This window comes from Lycium ferocissimum, chromosome 3 (genome assembly GCF_029784015.1).
Source record: "Lycium ferocissimum isolate CSIRO_LF1 chromosome 3, AGI_CSIRO_Lferr_CH_V1, whole genome shotgun sequence".
Classification (NCBI taxonomy): domain Eukaryota; kingdom Viridiplantae; phylum Streptophyta; class Magnoliopsida; order Solanales; family Solanaceae; genus Lycium; species Lycium ferocissimum.
Window position 1 is genome coordinate 2,710,294 of NC_081344.1, and position 23,390 is coordinate 2,733,683.

At 35.6% G+C, this 23,390-nt stretch overlaps 4 protein-coding genes across 9 annotated transcripts; 2 read left to right on the top strand and 2 right to left on the bottom strand.

Moving 5' to 3' along the window:
* Positions 1-1,496: 1,496 nt before the first annotated feature.
* Positions 1,497-5,586, top strand: LOC132049247 (uncharacterized). Its single transcript, XM_059439974.1, has 6 exons — positions 1,497-1,727; positions 1,820-2,016; positions 2,188-2,295; positions 2,397-4,294; positions 4,586-4,658; positions 5,046-5,586. The coding sequence occupies exons 1-6, from the start codon at positions 1,601-1,603 to the stop codon at positions 5,190-5,192; spliced, it is 2,550 nt and encodes an 849-aa protein (XP_059295957.1). The 5' UTR covers positions 1,497-1,600; the 3' UTR covers positions 5,193-5,586.
* A 3,178-nt stretch (positions 5,587-8,764) lies between these two features.
* Positions 8,765-10,441, top strand: LOC132049249 (dehydration-responsive element-binding protein 2F). Its single transcript, XM_059439976.1, has one exon. It carries the CDS (start codon positions 8,839-8,841, stop codon positions 9,691-9,693), a length of 855 nt encoding a protein of 284 aa, XP_059295959.1. The 5' UTR covers positions 8,765-8,838; the 3' UTR covers positions 9,694-10,441.
* Positions 10,442-10,764: 323 nt separating this feature from the next.
* Positions 10,765-15,186, bottom strand: LOC132049248 (adenylosuccinate synthetase, chloroplastic). Its single transcript, XM_059439975.1, has 4 exons — positions 14,739-15,186; positions 12,268-12,960; positions 11,622-11,933; positions 10,765-11,177 (listed from the first exon to the last, which is right to left on the bottom strand). The coding sequence occupies exons 1-4, from the start codon at positions 15,090-15,092 to the stop codon at positions 11,007-11,009; spliced, it is 1,530 nt and encodes a 509-aa protein (XP_059295958.1). The 5' UTR covers positions 15,093-15,186; the 3' UTR covers positions 10,765-11,006.
* A 2,000-nt stretch (positions 15,187-17,186) lies between these two features.
* Positions 17,187-23,087, bottom strand: LOC132049250 (pentatricopeptide repeat-containing protein At5g42310, chloroplastic). Of its 6 annotated transcripts, none has more exons than XM_059439981.1 (9): positions 23,065-23,087; positions 22,837-22,921; positions 20,335-21,596; positions 19,120-19,272; positions 18,966-19,037; positions 18,470-18,723; positions 18,223-18,333; positions 17,543-17,595; positions 17,187-17,385 (listed from the first exon to the last, which is right to left on the bottom strand). In XM_059439981.1, exons 3-6 carry the CDS (start codon positions 21,571-21,573, stop codon positions 18,616-18,618), a joined length of 1,572 nt encoding a protein of 523 aa, XP_059295964.1. In that variant the 5' UTR covers positions 21,574-21,596; positions 22,837-22,921; positions 23,065-23,087; the 3' UTR covers positions 17,187-17,385; positions 17,543-17,595; positions 18,223-18,333; positions 18,470-18,615. The 6 variants fall into 6 exon arrangements, with proteins under 6 accessions (XP_059295964.1, XP_059295962.1, XP_059295963.1 ...); XM_059439979.1 differs by lacking the exons at positions 22,837-22,921; positions 23,065-23,087 and adding exons at positions 17,681-17,756; positions 21,746-22,110; XM_059439980.1 differs by lacking the exon at positions 23,065-23,087 and having other exon boundaries at positions 20,335-21,602; positions 22,837-22,985.
* Between the last annotated feature and the right edge of the window lie 303 nt (positions 23,088-23,390).

Here is a 23,390-nt window from a genome sequence, read left to right on the forward strand (position 1 = left end):
TTTCAATTGTTTTCACTTTCGTTCTCCGATAATTTGAAAAATCCGATCAAAATTGGACGCTTGAAAAAGAAAAAAAAAATCTAATTGTTTTGTTTCTATTTCTATTTTTGTTTCAATTTGAATTATTGGGAAATTGGGGAGCTTGCTGAATGTATACAGAAGGAGAATCAGGTTCTTAAAAAGGTTATACTTTTACTTTTATTAGCCTGTTATAAAACTAATTTCAATTTTTTTCAAGAATATCTTTATATTTATCTTTGTGTATGCGTGTTTAAATCGAAATTGGAGAATTTTAAAATTATAGAAGAAAAGGTTCTAGATAATTAGTTCTTTAGTGTTTTGTGGCATTGGATTTTGTGAGTGACAACTGAAAAATGTTCTTTACTATTTTTATCTTGAGTTTCTATAGTAATTTAAAGCTAAAACATGTGAAAGGATCCAACTTTATTTACTTTCATATTCAACCAAGTTAAATTGATCATGTTCCCTTTTTTTTTTTTTTTGTCCCAATTGATTTTTGCATTCTGAAGAGGGAGTTTTTGTTTCTTTATGGAGATTAAGAATATGTTATTTTTAACTTATCCTGTTGGCTGTGTTATCATTTTCTCAGTTCAATTTGTATAACTATAATGGTGACCGTTTGGTATCTTGCTTGAGTTAGATAAGAAAAGAAGGATCTTATGCTACCGTGGCCGTCCATTTTATCTAGTATTTAGTACTAGGGCTAGTAGAAACAATTACACAGTTTATTTCTAACCTAATAATGTTCCTTGATTTAGCATAAAAAAGATATATCCAACTCTCGTTTCAATGGTATACTAATTAGTTTAAGTATGAAATTAGTTCGAGATGAAAGGACAGGTGAAGAAGTACGATTTAATTAGTTGAAACATAACATCATTTTCTAGCGCTTCTTTCTATCCCTATAGCTCATAATCACTATTACAACATTGATGCAACTTATAGAGGTGAGTGGATAGTGAAAGGAAGGAAGCTATTAAAGAAATAGCATTGGTAGGACAAGAAGGAAATTTTCGACCCAAGATGCTGTAATACATAATTGTTTTCATTTTGAGTAAATATTCACTGATTTATGCAATTTCACGTTGCCAGTTTCAGTTTATGAATAGACTTTGTTGGGGAAGCTGACATCTAAAGAAATCAAGAATAGTGTTTATATGCTATGTTCACTTGCTTGAGGAATTCTTTAATCATGTTTACTTCAGCCTTTCTACCCGCCAAGGTAGGGTTAAGGTCTGCGTACACTCTACCCTCCCCAAACCCCACTTTGTGGATTTGACTGGGTATGTTGTTGTTGTTGTATGTTTACTTGGCATGTTTTACCCTTCCTCAATGAAAGCCCCAATATATTTTGGCCTTGTTTTTAAGGCCTTTAGATAAAGTTCTATATTTGTTCTGTTTGGAACAAAAATCACGTAGAATGTCATTTGTTGTTGAGTTAATGGGTGCACACATCTAATATATTGTTACTTTGTCACTATTGTGTATTCATCGCCCTCTCATCCCTTCTATCTCTATGTCAAACAGCTTTGTGAGCAAAGCTAAGTATGAAGTAGCAGGGAAATGACACAGCGAATTTATGGTTTCTGAAGCACTGCAACAGTCTTTCATGGCTACCAAGCTTTCATGTACATCATCTCTGCCCTGGATTTGGGTGATTGAAGCACTGGCAAGTTTCAATGAAATAGACCCATCTTTACTCATCAGTATGTGTGAAGTTACAATTGCTTTATTTTGTGGAAGCTGTTGTTGAATTCTGGGCATCAGAATTTTGACTTTAATAGTTCATGCATAACAGATTTGGTTAAGAGGACTCCTGAACTTTCTGATGATCTGGGTAGAAATGCAAGGGAAATGGTTTCCTTGAGAGTTTTAGAGGGCTTGTTTGCCCGGAAAAGTTCAGATGCAAATAATGTCGCTTCAGTTCCAGGTGACAAAATTGAACTTGATCCGTCAAGGAGCTGCGAAGATGTCCTTCGTCGCATATTGTTAGAGGTAATTAGTTCTCTCTTTTACTTATCTAAGGTGAACAATTTCATACAGTTATTTGAAAGCTCTAAGAAACTGACCCGTTTACAAGGGAAAGGGTCTCCTTGAGACTAGAGAGTTTTAAATACTCCTTTTTTACACGTGCTTAGTTGTGTCTTTACATGTAAATATTATTAGGTGTCTGCATCAGATCTAAAAGCAGCTACGCCAGAGATGTTTAATTGGGATTTACGGTCATTCATAATGAAAAAAAGATCTGGCCAGCCAAAGTCTCTTTTGCAACAAGTAAGCTAGGTTTAATAGTCTTTTGACTTCGATAAGTTGGATTGTATAGTAAATATATCCGTCTGATTCTGGGATTTGCTTTATTTTCTGTTGATAAACAGCTTAAAGATGCCATTGTAAAACCTACAAGTCCTCTTTGTGTGTCCTTGAAAGAAAGAAGTGGATTGGAGTTGGGGAATCACTCCAGAGACAGTGTTCCAATTGATTCTGATGACCTTAAGCAGGGGCATGAAGTAGTAGGTGTGAATACCCGATGTGTTGCACCAAGTGGGAACTTGGATACTTTTACCCAGGGAAACACAAGTGACCTGCAAGAAAAACAGCCTGGAAGCACTTTGGTGCCTGCTAAGAGGAGTATTAATGCTTCTACTGCTTATGACATAGAAGTCAATGAAACTGAAACCATATCAGATAACAGTTCTGATCCTTGTGCAAAGGCTGCCAAGAAGTTTAAGCAGGATGTTATTAGTCCCATTCAGAACACAGTTCCTGATTTGATATCGTCTCAAAGGGATGTAGTCCCAGCAGAATCACGTGGAGGAAGTCAATCTATTGTTCAAAAAAGGAACTCGGAAGATGAAGCTGAAGTTGGTACCCTCGAAGCAAATGGATTGCTGAAGGATGGTAGCGCTGAGCATGCTGCATCAAGAAGTGTTTTATGTGGCATTGACTCTAATATCAATAATCTCTTGCCTCAAAGAGCGAGTACAGACAAAAAGTTCCAAAATATTGGAAGTAGCAGCAATGGTTGTGCTGAACTGGGATCATCAAGTGGCTCCAAAGGTGACCTGGGGTGTAATCTTCCACAACATGTGCGAAATGGTGAACCTTCTAAAGGAGATAAAGAAAATATAGAGCAAAGTCATGAATCTGAATTCTATAGTGATACTGATGAGTATCACAATGAAAGTACTGATCTTGCTTCACAGAAAAATGATTTCTTGAACTCGCAATATGCTCAGGGTGAAGATTCTTTGGCAACTGTTGATTGTACAGAGCTTAATCTTTGTGTGAAGTGTAATAAGGGGGGAAACTTATTTGTTTGTAGTTCTGATACCTGCCCTTTAGTTGTTCATGAAAGTTGCTTGGCTTCTGTACCCAACTTTGATTACAAGGGAAACTTCTATTGCCCCTTTTGTTCATATTCTCGAGCAATTTCTGAGTACCTGGAAGGTAAGAAGAAGGTCTCACTTGCTAGGAAAGACTTGAATGCATTTATTGGCTTGGGAGCTGGGCAACGATCAAAGAAGTCACTACCTAAGTCACAAGGAATGAAGCAGCATCAATCTCGAGGGAATAAGAATGAACAACTGTGCTGCAATGAGAGTGGGAGGAATTCATTAAATGAGCTCACGGAAGCAGGAAATGCTGTAGCCAACAGGAGTTCTATTGGAGCTCAAGTCATGCAAACTGGCTCACCTCAACCAGAGGCTTCTCTAAACCACAATGAGAATGGGAGGAATTCATTGAATGACGTCACAGAAGCAGGAAATGCTCCAGCCAACAGGAGTTCTGTTGGAGCTCAAGTCATGCAAACCGGTTCACCTCAACCAAAGGCTTGTCTACCCCGCAATGAGAATGGGAGGAATTCATTGAATGAGGTAACAGAAGCAGGGAGTGCTCCAGCCGACAGGAGTTCTGTCCGAGCTCAAGTCATGGAAACCGCTTCACCTCAACCAGAGGCTTCTCTACCTGAACTATTCTTAGTAGCTGGTAAACAACCTAACAAATCACCTCTTAGATGTCTTAGATCAAGACAGTCTCAGTCCAGACAGGAAGAAGAATTATGTCATGATGAGAATAGAAACACGAATTCCTTGGAGAAGGCTGAAGAAGCAGGAAGTTGTCCAGTCATTAGAAATTCTATGAATGCCGAAGTCAGGCAGATCCGTCCACCTCAAGCACGAGAAAGTTCTTCTATAGAAGAAAGTTCTGAAGAAGAAGATGATGATGAGATAGGTTCCAAATACCGTGTACAATTTAGGAAGCCAGAAAAGAAGTAAGTCTTACGCACTTCTGCAAGTATGCAAATCATGCGGTCACTTCATGTATTCTTCCAAAAGTGTCATCCTTTTCACTTATACTTTCCAGTGTCTGCATTTTTTCTGTTTTACTGCCTCTATTGCATTGAATCAAAAGATTTTGTTAATAATCATTATCAGGCACGTGATTTTTTTTTGGGGGTGGTGGTTGGGGTTGATTTCTGCCTCTGATAGTTTGCTGTTCATTTTTATTCTTAGAGCGAGTAGTTGGAAATTGTGTTGATAAAGGATGTACTTTTAATTTGCAGTACCTTTCCCTTAAATCCTCGACAGAGGAGGAAGAAGCTTCCATGGACCAAAATAGAGGAGGAAACATTAAAGGTAGCTGCATATTCTTTTGCCTAATTTTTTTTCGTTTTCTGCTTCATGCTAGTTCTCTCCTTAAAATGTGGTATGAATGCATCCAATTTGTTCTATAATAGAAGGAGAATTCACCTCTTGTTCTTGAGTGTTTATGAGTAATATATATGATATATACACACACTTACTATATAAAAAAAAGATTGTCCCATTCTCTGTTGACGAAGATCATATGGGGTTTCTTTTTGTTGGTTTCACCCGAGTGTGTTGGAGGAATTTACATGAAGCTGTGCTTTTCCTTTCATGTTGCATATGTTAAGGAAAAATATCAATTTTATTGATATACTGTAGTCAGTACTTTTCCCTTTGGCTATCTTTTGGTAATAGTCTTTGTCGTTGCTTCTGCAGGAGGGATTACTACAATTCTCACATTTTCGTGATAGATGGAAGAGAATTTTGGAATTTGGATGTGATGTTTTCCTGGAAGGTCGGACAGCAGGGGACCTCAAAGATAAGTGGAGAAACATTAGCAAAGCAAGTGAGAAGGCAACGTAAAGGTTTCTTTTTGAAATGGACTCTGTATATGTGTATAACTGTCTGATATTGTTGGCCGGTTTTTTTTTTTTTTTTTGGAACAACATAGTATTGTGCATAACGCAGTTATTGTTGAGATGCGGCTAAAGTCACTTCGATGGTAGTTTTTGTTAGGCTCGACCTCGAGGCTGTGTTGTTGTACCTTGATGTCCCTGTTATAGAAGTTTTAAGGAATGAAGTAAGGTGAAGAAGCATGTAGCTTGCAGAAAATAGCACTTTTTTGTAATCCTTTCTCTAGGCCAATTATAGAAAGGCTTGATGGTTCTGCTTGTAAATCCCTGAAGATGTAATTACAACCTTGTTTAGCAAGTCTAACAGTTCGTTTAATCCGAGGCGGAGCCAGCATTTTACTTTATGGGTTCTAGACTATGATTTTCTTACTTATTGGGTTCTGAATAAATTATTTATACATATCTAAATTTTTTAACACAAATACAGAGTTTAAGCCAAAGTTATTTGTAGCTAAAATTGTGCCTCAACCTCGGGCTTTTATGATGTCAAAAATCTCTTCTTTTAAGTACGAATACAGACATGGACATAATTTTACGAGAGTTCCAAAATTTAGGAAAATATCATCACGATTCTGGAATAAATCTAGATGAAAGGTCATATTAATGAGAAGTTAATTCAATTATAAGTACAGTGTAATTCTATGTTTTTGTTTTGATGACTTGCTGTGTTTTTGCTTTACTTGAGTTGAAGATCTATCGGGGAAATGGACATAATTTTACAGAGTTCCAAAATTTAGGAAAAATATCATCACGATTGGGAATAAATCTAGATGAAAGGTCATATTAATGAGAAGAGCATGTTGTAATTTTTTATGTTTTTTGTTTTGATGACTTGCTGTGTTTTTGGCTCGAAAGACACTCTTTCCTCTCCGCATTTTTCTCTACTTTCATGTGAAAGACACTTTCTGACTTCTTCTTTGTGTATAATGTTGTTGTAATTCTATGTTTGTCGTATATGTCATCTGCAATTTTTTTTTCCACGGACCTTTTAGGCGTTAGCTGCATGGTAATACGCCAAGAATGTAAAGGGGAATATAAGCCCGTGATTCTCCTTTTATTACTCTCACAGGTTTACTACTAGTCTTCTTCAACTAGTTGCTTTTTTTGTCTACCATTTGTTGTCAACTTGTAATCTATTTACTGGATGAGATGACTACGCTGCCCCTCCCTCCACCTCGAGAAAAAGTAGAGTCAGAAATTCTAACGGGATTATTAAAAATACAAAAATATCACTCGTCGTTCATTTACAGGATTAGATAATTTACCTGCCCATCCCTCCTCTTCTATATCAGTCAGCCACAGACCCCAATTAATGGATCTAATCCTCGACGAAAAGTAAGAACGTCCGCATATTTTGACCAATTCAAGGTGAAAAGTGGAGTTGCTTCCTCAGCAAATCGGAATAAAGTTGAGCCAAAAGATCTCGATTCAAGATAAATTCATGAGCAAGTGGTATCTCTTTAGATCTACTCCAGTGTTTAGAAATTGGTTAATCGGTACAAATACATGTGGGACCATGAATTCTAACAAAGGGCCTGCTCCTAGCTCCCTCCAGGAGAATAGTGACAGAGTCAAAAATTCTAACGAGATTAAAAAAAAAAAATACAAGAATATCCCTCTAAGTAGTGATCCAGCCCCGAATTCTAACAAGAGATCTAAAAAAAAGAGGTAATAAAATGTCACAACTGAGAGTCAATCCTGCAACTGATATAAAGCAATTTTTGAGTCATTTTACTTCTACACTAGCTAGAAGCTATTAAGGGTATTCAACAATTTGTATAATTTCAAAACAAAATTATCTTTTCCTTATTTGCATAGTGTAACTTTCTAATGAAGGAAATTCGATTGAACCCCTTTCGAATCATGTAGCTCTGCTTCTCTCTCCCTTCCCAAGGCAGATCCACAATACAATATATAGGTTTATGTAAACTCAGTAACTTTTGCCGAAACTCTGGATATGTACATATCAAGAAATTCTCTAAATATCTGTAAATATTTGGCTGTGAACCTAGTTATTATATTACTTGCGGTCGTTGTACATAGGAACCCATAAACTTTAAATTTTGGATATGCCCACCTCGGCACCGAAAATTCCACTCCCTTTGTAGCTGTGTGTATGCACAAATAGAATTTGTTTTTTCACAGTGCTATTCAAGTTATGTGCGTACGTATATGACTGCATGGGATAGAGATGAAGAGAAAGACTCGAGAATCAGGTTGTGAATGTCAGGAAAACATGTGAATTAGAGGCTCGTGAATGTCAAAAATTTCTGTGAGGTGCTTTTTAATACTTACTACAGCTTAGTGGTAACTCACTGGCTAGTGTTTCTTCTTCTGTGAATATCTTTGACTATTAGAGAAGAGTGTTGAGTAGACCATTAATAGAGAATCCAAGGAAAGTGAGGTGTCATACTGCATTCAATTCAAAGCAATCTCTTTAGTTGAGATAGAACAATGATGGCCTTCATCATAGAGTATAGTCTTAAAAAGAAAGTTGAATTATGCATGAGGTTTAACGAAGGGGACAGTGAGAATTGAACATAAAACTCTCACCAATACCACTGGATTAGAAGTACTGATTATACGATTTTAAGTTATGATATACTGTCAATATAATAAAGTTTTATATCATTAGTGTGATTTAACATATCATAACAGGTTACATACCATTTAATTTTGGTTACTTGTAATTAGTCTTTTCGTCCCATGTAATGCGAAGGTGTTACTGTTTGGAGAGTCAAAAAATTATTCTTTTACAATTCAAACTTTTTTAAAAATATTTTGAATCATTAGCTGTGTTGACTTGTAATATATTTCATGTGGGTTTAAATATGTAAATTTTATTTAAAAATATTTTGAAAAATCTATATCGAATTCATAGTCATAAAATTAAGTCTCTAATTTGACCCTCGTACTTGAAAGTCATTCACATAAATTAGGATAGAAAGAGGACCTTATAAGTGACCTGATTGTGTGAGTTTTTTTTCATATCGTAAAAGTATAGAACGGGAACTCCTTCGTAATAGCAATATGAAAAACACATTTTGACTTGCTATCGGAGGAACCTATACTAAAGAAAAATTGCACATATATGCAAATTAATCCTACTTTCATTTTTTTTATTAATGCATGCAATTTGCATATATGCAGTACACAAACCATTAGCTTATGCATTCCATATAAGGAAAAATAAATCGAAGAAATAATAAAGCAGCTGGAGCATCAGCCAGCAGCTATATTAGAACTAAAGAATAATGTGACTTGACATTATATTCAGTGTACAGTACTACTACTTAGCTAAAACGGTCACATGCATGAGCTCTTATAAGGCTTTCTACAAACGTGAAAACATTTAAATCAGAACTACAAATTCTTCCCTATACATATCCCCCGCGCCTTCACAATATATCCCTCACACTCAACACTTACCAAAAATATATTACACTCTTCACTACTACCCTTCACTAAGCTAACTTCATACAATTTAGTTCTACTCATTGGCCTTCTGGTACGGCACTGATAATCTAGTCTAGCGTGGGCTTTCAGTTGGACGGATAGTAATCACACGGACGTCGGTTGCTTTGCCTGATCCTGACATGGACAGCTACAAAAGAAATCCAATAAAACCATGGAAAAAGGGCCCTGCAAGAGGGAAAGGGGGCCCACAGAACGCGTTATGTGAATACCGAGGCGTTCGACAACGAACATGGGGAAAATGGGTGGCAGAAATCAGAGAGCCTAAGAAGAGGACAAGGCTGTGGTTGGGATCTTTTGCTACAGCTGAAGAAGCTGCTATGGCTTATGATGAAGCAGCAAGGAGATTATATGGACCAGATGCTTATCTTAATTTACCTCACATGAGAGCTAATTTCAATCCATTGAACAAATCGCAAAAGTTCAAATGGTTTTCTTCAAGCACCAACTTTGTTTCATCATTCCCTAATAGTACTGGCTTGCTCAACTTAAGTGCTCAACCTAATGTTCATGTAATTCACCAAAGACTTCAAGAACTCAAGAGAACAGAGGCGGCAGCATCATCTTCGAGTACTTCATCAATCAGCGATCCCAACAATGAAATTCAAAACTATAGTAAACAACCTCATTTAACAATTCCGCAAGTGAAGGAGAAGGAAGTTGAATTCTCATCACACAACAAAGTAGCAGTTCGTCATGATCAAGAGAAGCCTCAGCTTGATCTGAATGAATTTCTTCAACAGATTGGAATACTGAAAAGAGATGATCAGCCTGATAAAAGTCAAGATTGTTTCACAGAGTCAGGAGTTTCGCTGAAGGACAATAATTTGTTTGCTGATACAAGTTATGATTGGGACACATTGGGTGAAATAACAGGGGTAGAAGATCATGAGGAAGCAGCAGAGGCTAGTAGCTTTGTTGATGCTTATAATGTGAATGATGAGCTTATGTTTCCCTCTTCAATATGGAACTTTTGAATAGTTGAATTATTTTTCGGGGGGAATTTCAAACCACATCAGGGCAATTCCTTGTTCTATAGGGGTTGAGTTCGGTAAACTACATATATAATTGATTTAAGAGGATATCTTTTTTATGTTAGCAGAAGATATAGGTATAGACATATCGCCATAGTATTTATACGTACTAAAACTCTCCTTGATACTAATTCTTGAAAGAATTTATCTTATATAAACTGAATCATGTGAAGAATCTTTTACATGGTCTATTTATTTTATCATATTATAAAAGGTTATTTAGACAATCACAAACCGAGATGACATAATAACAGTTAATTATTTTCCGTCTAGTACAAAAATAAAATGCCAGGTCAAAGAATTTCCGACAAATAGATCTTTGTTATTGTATTTCAAACAAGGTAGGAAACCAATAAAAGTAGTTCAAAATAGAGCGCCCTCTATCACGTGGAACTCAAATTAACCATGGGAATTAAGTTCATGTTCTTCAATTCGACTGTTGAATGATGCTCCGCTCCATCCATCTCAAAAATAAAGATACTATCACTATTAGCAAGTCAACAATTTTATTTCACTACAAAATTTTCTAACCTCTCTAAATTTTTTTTACCATAAAATAAATTAATTTATAGTTTCAACTACAAGATTATATTCAGAAAGTTTAAAGAAACCAATGTCTGAGGCCACACCAATATTACATGCATTAACCTCCAAACTTTGAACCCTGACATTACATAGTATACTGTTTACCAACTTTAAAATCTGATATAGATCAACAAGTCAACAAATAATTAGAAGGGAATCAGTTCAATATAGGCAAAAGTGTCATCAATCATCAGGCACACAACACTCTTTTCAAGTTTTCTCCAAGAAAAGTCAGTTCACAGGTGAACGTGACAACCTAGAGGCCTCACAGCTTTTGCAATATGAAATCAGGATCACAAAAGATGGAAGTTCAAGACAACTTATGCGTTCAAAAAGTTGAAAAGTAATCTTCGCCAACAGCAGAAAAGGTTTAAAAAAAAATGGCAACTTCCAGGACTTCATAAGCAACAAGCAGACTTGAAACTACTATTCAAAACTCAAGGACGCTGGTGGCATTCCTAACTGACTATTCCCCTTGACAGGTTCAACAAGGAAGAAAAGAAAGGGGGGGGGGGGGGGGTTGGATCTAACTTTAAAGACAACAAATACATGATTGTTACATTTAACCAATGGCATCAAATTGATAATTCTTGGTGTTACTACAAGTTTAGCCTAAGGTTTACCAGCAGTTTGAAGAATTCATTCTGGCAATATGACGAAAAAATCTAAAATCACTTGTAGATAAGGGCATCACGACCAGGCCCAATACCAATGTAATGGATAGGTACCCCGACTAGCTCCTCTATCCTTTCTACATACTCGCGTGCAGCCTTAGGCAAGTCAGAGTACTTCCTGATGGAAGAAATGTCAGTCTGCCATCCAGGCAAAACTTCATACTCCACCTATACAGATGAGAATAAAGAAAATATATAGTAGAAGTCAGAATACAAGAAAGTAAAAAACAGTAATAACACACAAGCAACAGGGGATAAAGAAGATTCAATATGCATACTGAAGGTCTTGAAATATGAACAGCCAATAGAAGAAAATAACAATGCCGGGAGAAAAAGACAAGACGGAAAGAACAAAAATGTACCAAAAAATCAGGAAATTTCGTCTCCTTCCACTTTCCAATAGTGGGGAAGAGGAAATTAAACTAAAGTTAACTCTTCACTAAAAACAAAACTTTTCAGAAGAAGATCCGCTCATCAATGTGTTAATATGGCTCAATTTCCCCAAAACATTCACATGAAAGTTGGAACTAGTAATCTGGGTTTCCAAACACCACAAAATCATCACGTAAAAAGATGTTGAAGTATAAAGAAAAAAACACACAAGAAACTTACCTTTATTTGTTCAAGAAGATTGAGATCAGAAGGAAAAGAGTTTAATGTTGAACCATCAGGATGCCTGTAAGTGACACCCAACTGAATTTCTGATAGATCTGACAGCACATCCAGTTTTGTTAGGTTCAGAGAAGCAAATCCATTTATTTGACAGCAAAATTTCAGTGCGACTAGGTCTAGCCAACCACAGCGACGCGGGCGTCCAGTAGTTGTGCCAAACTCCTGCCCAGCAAAACGAAGAAGATCACCACCTTTGCCCATGATTTCTGTTGGGAAAGGACCAGAACCGACTCTTGTGGTATATGCCTTAACCTGCAGGAAAAACATCAATTAAAAAAGCTCAATATTTGCTGCTCGACACGTAAAATGCAATAAATGCAGACTGAAGTACCATGCAATTAATTGGTTCCTAAGAGCTAGTTGATATGAGGATCATATTCTTCTGGCTAAAAGCTGGGTGTATTGCACAACGTTTAGCTGATTCACTAGGATAGGTGTACTGCAATACGTTTTTGGAAAGATAACACTACTTTTCATTCCCACAAAATATTAGCTAGACTTTCAGATAAAATTGAGCACATGAGAATCTTCATTCTTTAGTATAAGGGACAAATTCTTTTAAGAAAAATAAATCAAATTTGCTTACCACACCAACAAGATCACCAACAACTCTGGGAGCAATGCCAAGACCTGTGCAGATTCCACCAGCTGATGGACTGGATGAAGTGACAAAAGGGTATGTCCCAAAATCGATATCTAGCATAGTTGCCTGACCACCTTCTACCAAAATCTTCTTTTTCTGAGATATAGCATCATGCATGAAGTGTACAGTATCTGTAATGTACGGTTCCAATCTCTCAGCAAATTTCTTATAGCGTTCCACTTCTTCCTTGAGCATTTCAGGGCTATACTTAAAACCTTGGAATCTTGAAGCGGCATCTGATAATAACAGATCAAGCTTTTGGGGGAATGTGTCCATATGCCTTAAATCACTTACTCTTATGCCATTTCGAATAACCTTGCTTGAATAGCAAGGCCCAATGCCTCTCTTAGTGGTTCCGATAAAGGATTTAGCTAGCTCAGCTTCTCTAAGCCCATCTATTTCTTGGTGAAAATCAAATAACAAATGAGCACGATCAGATACCAAGATCCTTCCTTGGCAAGAGACTCCATTAGATTCAAGACCATCAATTTCTTTAAAGAGTCCTGGTAGATGCACCACAACTCCATTACCAATAACACATAGTGTTTCCTCATTGAGAATCCCTGAAGGGACAAGGTGCAGAGCAAACTTCTTCCCCTCAGAATTGTAAATGGTGTGCCCAGCATTGGCTCCTCCCTGATAACAAGAAGTATTGAAGAGTTTAGTTAGAGTCGTTAACAAGTCACCTATCCTGGGGAAATATAAAGTGAAGTAGAACGATCGGATGGCAAGAAAATACAAATCACAAGTTTAAAACAAATTGGTATAGCCTATAGGTAAGAAATACATATGAACATTATACAAAAATATTTGATCCTGCACCCAAAGGTGTGACCTAGTGATCAATGAAGTGAGTTTGAGAACGCTTAAGTCTCAGGTCCAAGTTTCTTGGAGGTGAAAACAGGAGGTAATTTCTCCATATTTGTCCAAGCCTTGGTGGATAGAGGTACCAAGTGGAATTGCCAAGGTGCACACAAGCTGGCCCAGACACCACGGTTATCAAAAAAAAAAAAAAAAAAAAATAAGGAGACTCTAGAATCAAAAGACAATTCGAAACAGTTTTCTACAGAAATTATGACCCTGAATTTCAAACTTGCACGAGGCATCTTTTGGAGGCCTCCTGTATCCTGTATCCTAACTCACCCACTTACTGAAACCAAACATATTTCAAAGAAATTCAAAAATAACGAAGCAAATATCGTTCTTGATATGGCCTAAAATTTACTCCAAGACATTAGCTTTACAGTATCAGTGCCGTTTATAGGACGCCGAGGCAGATTCAGGAGTTAAATTCTATGAGTTCAACTTTTAAGGTTCTTCGTATTGAACCTATTATATTTTTAAAGTTATGCGTTCATATCTACTCTTTATTGCAATTTTAGTGAATATTGTCATATAAATTGACATCCCGTGCCTAAAGTACTAGTTTCATATGAACACCTGACAAGTTGCATCCGCCCCTGATCGGAAGTTATTCCTCTAATTTTAAGGTTATTATATCAGGCTTGATATGAAGTGTCACTTGCTGCTGTAAGTCAAACATTCTTTTCCAACATAAACTCATATCAATACTCCCTCCATTTCAATTTGGTTGTCTTACTCTTCTTTTTAGTCTGTTTAAAAAAGAATGCCTCTTTACTTTTTTGGCAAATCTTTAATTTAAACTTTCCACATGGCTTGTTTAAGACTACAAGATTAAAGGACATTTTGATACATTCTTCGTATATTTAGTTTAAGACCACAAGATTGAAAAGTCTTCCTTACTTTCTTAAACTCCGTGTCAAGTCAACACCAGACAAACTAATTGAAACCGAGGGAGTAAAATATAGAAATAAAGCAGATAATAGAGAAATCATTACATACTGGGGCAAAAGATTACAGTGTATATATAGAGTAGATTTTCTGTGTTTATGTACTAACTTTTGACTACCCTAAAGGCCTAAATAAATGCAAAAGGTTAACTCAAGCGGTCCAGGGTGTTCAAAATTGTCTCTAGCGTTTTAGGTTCGATTCCCATTGACAACATTATTTTTTATATTAAGCTTTTAACGTTGTTTTCAAACCCCCAGAATGAAAATCCTGAATCCGCCACTAATTACATAGGATTCAGAAACAAGAACAGTAACAACAAATTCTTTACAAACATAAACTCATATAAACCCCACTCCTATTGTAATAGCCCACGTACCACACAGGAGATGTAAACCGCACTAGGGAAGTTGTTGCTATGGCCTAGAATTTACTCCAAGACGTTAGCTTTAAAGTACTAGTGTTATTTAACCGATTATAGGAAGTTATCACTCTATTTTTAAGGTTATCATATCAGGTTTGATATAGAGTGTTACTACTTCTTACTTCTTGTTGTAGCTCAAAAATACTTTAGGAACATAAACTCATAAGTAGTATAAGTATACCTGACAACGAGCAACAATATCGAAATGCTTAGCCAAAATATCAACAAGTTTTCCTTTTCCTTCATCACCCCATTGACAACCTAACACACCTGATACCTGACTCAATGACTCAATTCGACTCAGTCCTGACTCGTTGACCGCCTGATGGTCAACGGTTACCGATGCAACCGGTTTTGTCGAACAAACGATAATTGAAGAATTCTTCTTATTCTTCCTTTGCTGGAACTGAAGGAACCTACAATTATTACTCCCATTGTAACTGAGGGTCCCACTCCGGTGAGTCAACTTTGATGATGATGATGATGTGGCGGTGGTGATTGAGGTGGAATCGAGTCTTAGGGTTGAGATGTTCATGGTGACGTGGCGGCGGAGAGGGGGAAAGAGGAGGGAAAGTGTGCGTGTTTTTCAGGGTTTATTGTTAGGTGAGGGGGAGTATGGGAACTATTCACTACGTGCGGGAATATTACATTCATCCCTGCACTTTCGTGGGTTAGGACTTACGAGCGGTTTGGACATGGTTTGAAATCATGGTTCAAATCATGATTTGAAATTATATTTTAATATGTAATTTAAATATTTTAAGTTGTATTTTTTGTTGTAGATATAAAAACTCTATAAGTTGTGAAAATTATCAAAACATTCTTAATTCTTATACAATCTTACTAAATAAGTAAGTCATAGTTCATAACAAAATCAATATGCTACTAGAAGGCCTTTCTAAAAAATACAATATTAATTGATCTACTTTAGTTCAATAAAAACGAAAATTTAACATGAATAGTAATGTAATTACTCTTTAATATAATCCTCCCACATGGTAGACATAAATAAAGGTTGGTGGAAGTTAATGAGGTTGGTAAATGGTTGGTCGGAGTAATTGTTAAAAATATTTACCAATTTATGGGTCTTTTTTATAAAATATAAACTTATGAGTCAAGTTTTATATTTAATTTTTTTGAAACCATGGTTTGAAACCCCAAATCATGTCTTTTTTATGATTTGGAGTTTGAAACCATGAGATGAATTGCATGTCCAAACGCTGGTTTCATATCATGGTTTCAAACCATGATTTCAAACCGCATGTTCAAACACCTACTTAGGACCTATTTTGGCATAAAATTAGTGCTCCTTCCGTTCATATATGTGATACTTTTTGTTTTTCGAAAGTCAATTTGACTAAATTTTAAAATTAAATTGGATTAGATTAATTCGATAATTTAATATTATGATTTATATATATTTGAAAACTACAAGAAAAGTACTATAGGTTGTAAGTTTTCTCATATCAATTTTGTGAAAAAATACATCTTAAAATATTGGTCAAAGTTCGTGCAGCTTGAATCTCGAAAAACGAAAAGTATCACATAAATTGAAAAAAATATATAATCAAATACAACTCCATTTTCACCTCGAACTCCATAAATTCCAAACAAAGTGAAAAATATTTGAAACCTATGGCCAAATGCCTACTTAATTTCTGGATTGAAAATAAAGTCTCTTTTAATAGGAAGTATTTTACTCATAAAATTAGATTTTCCGTTACAAATATAAATTAATCGAATCTCAAAACGTTTACAAAACACAATATAAGAAACTAAAAAATAATTAAAAAACTTCTACGCGAATTTAAATTAGTTGGTTCACGTCAAAAAGATTATAAAGGACAACTCCCACCGTTCATTTTATAATACTACTTTGATTGATCACAAATCTTAAAAGAAAACGAAGACTTTGGACAAATAGGGTGTGTGTATAATAATATGTTATCAATAACTTTAGACGTGACATGTTATTTAAAAATATATCATTAAAATAAATAAAAATAATTATCCTCACCAAAGTAAGGATAAGGTCTGCGTACATCCTATCCTCCCTAGATTTCACTTGTGGGAATACACTAGGTATGTTGTTGTTTGTACATTAAAAATTATATATGTAAAGTTGTAATCTAATTTGAACGGACAAAAATGTCATGTAAAGTATAAAGAAGGAAATACTTTGTAGGAGAAAAAATCTAAACGAGGAATAAGTTCGCTTCCTTTTCCCTGTGAAATGCCATCACTTTTGTAAATTTTGATTCTCCTTTTAGAGGTACTGTTGTCTTCTTATATGAGTAGTAATTATTCTTACAAGTTCTTATAAAACTTTTATAATTATCTCATGTGACATCCTCTCGTGGTGTCTTTTATATCTGTTTGTACTCTGTTAAATGCGATTATTATTTCTCATTTTATAATCAGTTCTATTTGACTTTCAATCATACAAGACTAATTATCTTTAATCACATGAAATAAGAAACCAATATTAATAAGATTTTAATGTAGATCAAGAGTGGTTATTGGAAACAAATCTTTATCCAATTTAAACCAAACCCATATTTTCAATTCTACACATATATCTCTATTTTAACGTGAAAATCTAATCATCCGGCAACAATTAAATACCACAAGCCTGTTAACTTTTTTCTTATATATATTTCCAAGTCTTAATAATTAAAGAAAAAAAAATCTATGCATGATTACAAAGAATCCGTCCTCTTTCTAATTAGTGTTGTCATCTGCAAATTCTGCATCAATGTCGAGCAATGGAAACTACAGCTGCAATAGCAGTGTTTTAGCCTTCAGAGTCGCTGCTTTTATTCCCTTCACTGGCAAAGTGTTAAAAGTTAATCAGGCTACAAATTATGTTATTATGATAAGAAATAAACTATCTGATGCATCAAATTATTCAAGAAACATGCACAGTCTAATCTGTCATCACATCTAATTGAGCTTGTAAAGAACATCGAGCGGACCATTTCTTACCCTGTTGATATAGCGATAATGCAGAAGAGAAGTACATCTGGAGAAAAGAATTGCTGCCAAGGAAACAAGAGAATTTCAATAATGGTTACATGTGGATGCAACAGACAACATATTGATGAAAGAAGGTTCCACAGACACCTTATTATCGTTAAGTTTGCTAGTAGTACCAGTTATTTCTTTTTACAGGCACAGGCTGGCTGTCATTCACTGAAACCTGGAGAGTCCACAGGATCAAGGGTATAAGCTCGGCTTCAATAGGAGCAGATATATAATGAATAAAAATATAATTAGCAGCAAACGAATGAACATATTACATATGTGATGCATCTGAGAGGTATCAGGGTATATCTATGGTCTCTAAACATGGCTCCAATAAAGAAAAACGATGGAATTCCATGCACAAGTTTTTATTGCACGTTAGATCCCTAACCCAATGTATAGAACAAATCTGTAGCAACTTCAATGAATTTTTGGAAGACTTATACACAGAGTTTATTACAAGTCAAATTCAACTTTTGACAAATCAGGTTCAGGAAATTCAGATTGTGATTTTAGTTGTTAGACTAATAACTATGAAAGATAAGCAAAGTGCTAGCAATTGTAACCATGGGTTCTCTGATAACTCGGCTATAACAAATGTGAATACAATCCAGAACAATTCAAAATTCGTATTCACAAACCTCAGAAATGACAAGCAACTCTGCTGTATCTTCATTTGAGGAAGATATGTAATCTCAAGGGTTAAATAATGCTCCCTAAACAAGGCACGAAGAAGTGCTACAACAGACAAGCTGCAAAAAAGAGGTGGCAGGGGGCAGAATCAACAATTTAGCTAAAGCTTTGGATCAGATAAAGCATGAGTTATGAGACTTATAAGGAAAACAAAATGTAGAAATAATCACTAAGCAGATCGAGAACATATCTTACTTGAGCATCAAAGTCCTTGGAGATTCTGAACAAAGTAGTCAGCATCAAAAGTGCTTCTAGTTTTTGGTGTTGTACGTCATCTTCTGAATGAAGAAGCTAACAGCAGAAGTTATAGAACCAAATAAGGCTGACTCGTTATATGTAAACTAATAATGTCTCTGTTCAACGACCATCAGTGCTGATTGCAACATTTCTCTGGCCTTTCTATCTGGTGAACATCCAACAGATTCCATTTCACGATATATCTTGGGGACCTAACATGCAACAATCAAATAGATCCAGATAAATGTTGCTATATACAGAAAAGACAGTCAGCATATAAATTTCCATGCCTTTTACAGCCTTTGCTCACTGAAGTCAAAAAAGAAATTGAATCATTACATCCTTTATGCATTACAACTTAACATGCATTTTTCAACTAGTGACTTTGTTTAGTCACATCATATTCAAGAAAAGAGCGAAAGCCAATGACTGATAGCAATATTAGAAGCCAAACCTGATCGAACTTTTTAGCCCTCATAAAGGCCTTCATTAAAGTGCTATAAGTAACCACATCAGGAGTAATACCCTACAGAAACAGCAGCACCACTATCAGCAAAGTTTATGTCAGGGAATATGTTTAGAAAAATTTGGAAACTTTAAGGACTTACCATCTCCTTTATATGCTGGTAAATTGATAGTGCCTCCATATGCCTACCAGCATTCCCAAAAGCATTTATCAGCATATTTAGCATTATAAGGTTTGGTTCCATTCCATCAGCTTCCATTATCTGCAGAACCTTTACAGTCTGCTCACATAATCCCTGCACACAAGGCAAAAATATTAAAAAGATGGAATCTCCTCAAAGCTACATAAAGATACTATCCTTCATCAAAAAGCTACATAAAGATACTATCTTAAACATAGTGATAGGAAACATTAACTATATATATAAATGATGTTTATAGGGAAACCAAAAGCCATGCCAGAAATCAAGACACGGTATTAGATGAGTAAAATACTCACCCCCACCAGGTGTTTACACCAAACAAAATAGTTCAACCTTAGCAGTTAAACTGAAGTGAGAACGCATATCACTTAACCATAACAAAAGTGTGTAAAAAAAACCCCGTCTTGCATCCATTGGTTTGATCTAAACACCAAACATGTCTTGATAGGGTTAAGGGAAAAGGGTCAAAAATACCCCTCTACTTTGGGAAAAGGGTTAAAAATATCCTCCGTTACGAATTTGGGTCAAAAATAACTTCACCTCATTAAAGTTTTCAAATATAACCCTCACTTAATGGAACTCCCCAAATAACCCGATTTCATTTTCTAAACCCGACCCAACTAAATAATAACCCATACGATCCCTTTATTCCCCCTTATTGAGAGAATTGGGGAAAATTTGGGGATTTCCGTTAAGTGAGGGGTATATTTGAGAACTTTAATGACAGGAGGGGTATTTTTGACCCAAATTCGTAACGGAGGATATTTTTAACCCTTTTCTTAAAGTAGAGGGGTATTTTTGACCCTTTTCCCTTTGGGTATACTGGGTACGAGAAAGTTTTTAACATACTAGATGGAAGGGCAATGGTTAAATATCAACTCAACTACACAACCATTTCCAAAGCTATCTAATCCAAGATTAGCACTACCATTATATAAAGTAACAGATTTACAGTGATGCAGCTCCCCACGTTGGAAATATTCACGTCCCAACGAAAGAATTTGCTTTGTCACCTAGAGGCAACTTTTGCCCTTCTGAAGAACACTTCAGGAGTCATTCCTTATGCTGTCAATATAATTCACACCTTCCTTTTTTATTATGTAACAAATAAAAGCAAATCAGTCTCCTTCAAGAAGGAAAGAGAGAACAACTCACCTGCTGAGCATAGGCATGAGCCACGACACAAAAGATGCTAGGTGAAAGCTGTAGACCTTCCAATTTTAGGGCATTTAAACAATATTCTGCATCCTGAAATCTCCCCTGCTGACCATAAATGTCAACCAACACAGCGTAAATAGCCCCGCTCTTGTGATGTCCTCTGCCTTGCATATTCTCAAGAACTTCATCAATAACATCCCACCTGCCATGCTCCACTAAATGGGTAATAACGATAATGAAAATCTTTGGATCAGGGTATAGCCCTTGCTCTTGCATCTCATTGAACAAATCTATAGCAGTATCTAGATGCCCAAACTTGCAATGCCACCGGATCAAAGAATTCCATGTTCTAAAATCAGGCTTTATGCCTTCTCGGCGCATTTTCTCAAAAACTTCTAAGGCCTCTCCCAACTCACCATACTTGCCAAAAGTATCAATGATGCTATTAAAGAGGCGCTTATCCAATCGTAGCCCCATCTCGCGGATCTCTTCCACAATTCCTAGTGCTTTTTTCCACATGCCATTGTCCCTATACAGTTCAATTATTTTACTATACACAAAAGAATTTAACGGATAACTTTCGCTCCTCATTTTGGCAACAATTAACCAAGTATCTTCCAACCGCCCAGCATTGACATAATACTCAAGCAGGATCTCATAAGTTTCTTGGTTCCTGTCAACAGCCAAATCTTCGAGTAACATCAAAACCTTATCTGCTAGCCTTAAGAGGCCTTTTCTCAAGAAACTCCTAAGTAAGGTATTGAACACCTTTATCCTTGGCCTGCGACCAGAACATAACATTTCTTGAAAGATTGCATCAGCTTCCAAAGTCCTGCCAACACTTCCTAGAGCAGCGATCAGGTTGCTATAAACTACAAAACTTGGATGAAAACCCAAAGCCTCCATCTGAGAAAGCAACCCCATTGCCTTATCAACGTCTCCTTCAGTACACAACTCACAAATAGACTCATTGTATAAATCATAAGAAATTTCCTCACCATTTCTATGACAAGTCTGGTGCTCATTATTCAAGTTGTCAATGGTTCCAACAAGACAATTAACTAAAAAGCCCCATCTTTTAGCTCTATTTTGCAATATATGCTGACATGACGTGTGTTGCATCTTGCGTTTGCCTCGATAAATGTGATGCTTCAGATAAACAGGTACAAGGCCTCTCACACCATGGGGACACATAGCTGGACTGGGACTAAAAAGAAGCTTTTGTTGAATCTGCATGCTTTTTTTGCAAGAAGTACTCACTGCAACTAAAAAATAGTTAGGTAACCATTGCTACTGAAGAGCTGTAATTGTAAACAAACAAAAAAAAGTAATCTTTTTTGTTATATCCACACATAAGGCTTAACAAATGCAAAATTATCCACAGAAGTGACGAAGTTAGGCCACGTACAAATTACGCCATCGTCAGCACAGATTACGTCATTTTCGCTTATTTGCATTTGAGTTCGTACATAGAGACGGACACTTCAGAAGCAAAACAAAATTTGTGGCTACTGATCTCAAAATTGTTAACTGCAGCCCCCCGTTAACAAATTTTATCAACACAGCAAATGCAAATCCCATCATACAGATTTTGTACATCATAATACTAACCCGTCCCAAAATACTTGTCATGTTTTGCTTTTTGACTGTGAAATTACATGAACTTTGACCAATATTTTGACATGTATTTTTTCATCATACGGCAACTTATAGTAGCAGTACTTTTCGTATAGTTTTCAAATATATACATTTTAATTTCAAAATATTGAGTTTAATTTAGCTACGTAGATTAGTCAAATTAACTCTCGAAAAGCGAAAGGTACACAAATGTTTTGGGACGGAGGGAGTACATCTTCTCCTTTTGGTACATTATATAAACACACAGTACAAAATGAGCTGATTATAATTTCCTAATCTCGACATTCATTCAAGTTAAGAAAACAGATAGCAATTTCTTAGAGCTTGTTTGGATGGGCTTTTGACATTTGGTTGATTTTTATTATTTTGGAATAAGTACTTAAAAATACTTTTTAATTTTAACTGAACACTACAAAAGTGTTTAAAAGTTACTCCCTCTATCCCATAATGAGTGTCACCTCATGCATATTAAGAAATAAATAATGTAATGTAAGGTTTATCAAATTACCCTATATAATAAAAATAAATTACTTTACCTTTTTATGAGAGCACGCACAAAAAGTAAATCTTTTGACATTGAAAATCTAATAATACTAACTTACTATATGACTTTTTCAATCAATATTTAAATATTACTTTATTATCTAAGGATAGAATTGAAAAAAATTAGTCAATTTATATCTTGACTAATTAAGGTTACACTTATTATGGGACAAAAAAATTTGATTAAAGTGACACTTATTATGGGACGGAAGTAGTATTTAGGCTTAAAAGCACTTAAAATAAGCCAATCCAAACAAGTTCTATAGTAGACACAAAATCATTGGAGAAAAGATTAGACATTAGGAAGAGGGGACTTACAATTGGATTTCGACCGTCGAAACAGAGCAAAGTTGCAGCACAAGTTCTCCACCCGCTAAATCCAATTTGGACCTTCGGAATGGGCCTTTATCGAAGATTTGCACAAAATGGGATAATTTGAGGCTACTTATTATATTTTGTCTCCTCTTAAGGAAGTTTTTTTGCAAACATAGCCCTTAACACTACACAATTCAATTCATCGCAAGTTTGCGGGATGACAGCTTTTACCTGTGTTGTTCACTTATTTACAAGCCCTTTACACAAGATTCATCGCAAGTTTGCGGGATGACAGCTTTTACCTGTGTTGTTTATTTACAAATTTAGAGCCGTTTGGATTGGGTTTAGGTTGTTTATAAAAATTTGTTTTGGTTTTTTTTAGTGTTTAAAAAATTATTTTGTGATTAAATTAAGCTCTAAAAAATAATTGAGTCTATTTGACTTATCTTATCTAAAGCAGCTTATAAGGTGCTTAAAATAAGTCCATCCAAATAGGCTCTTAGTTGGGTAGACATAATTTGATATTATTTTTATTCTATCTATTTTATTAAATTGTT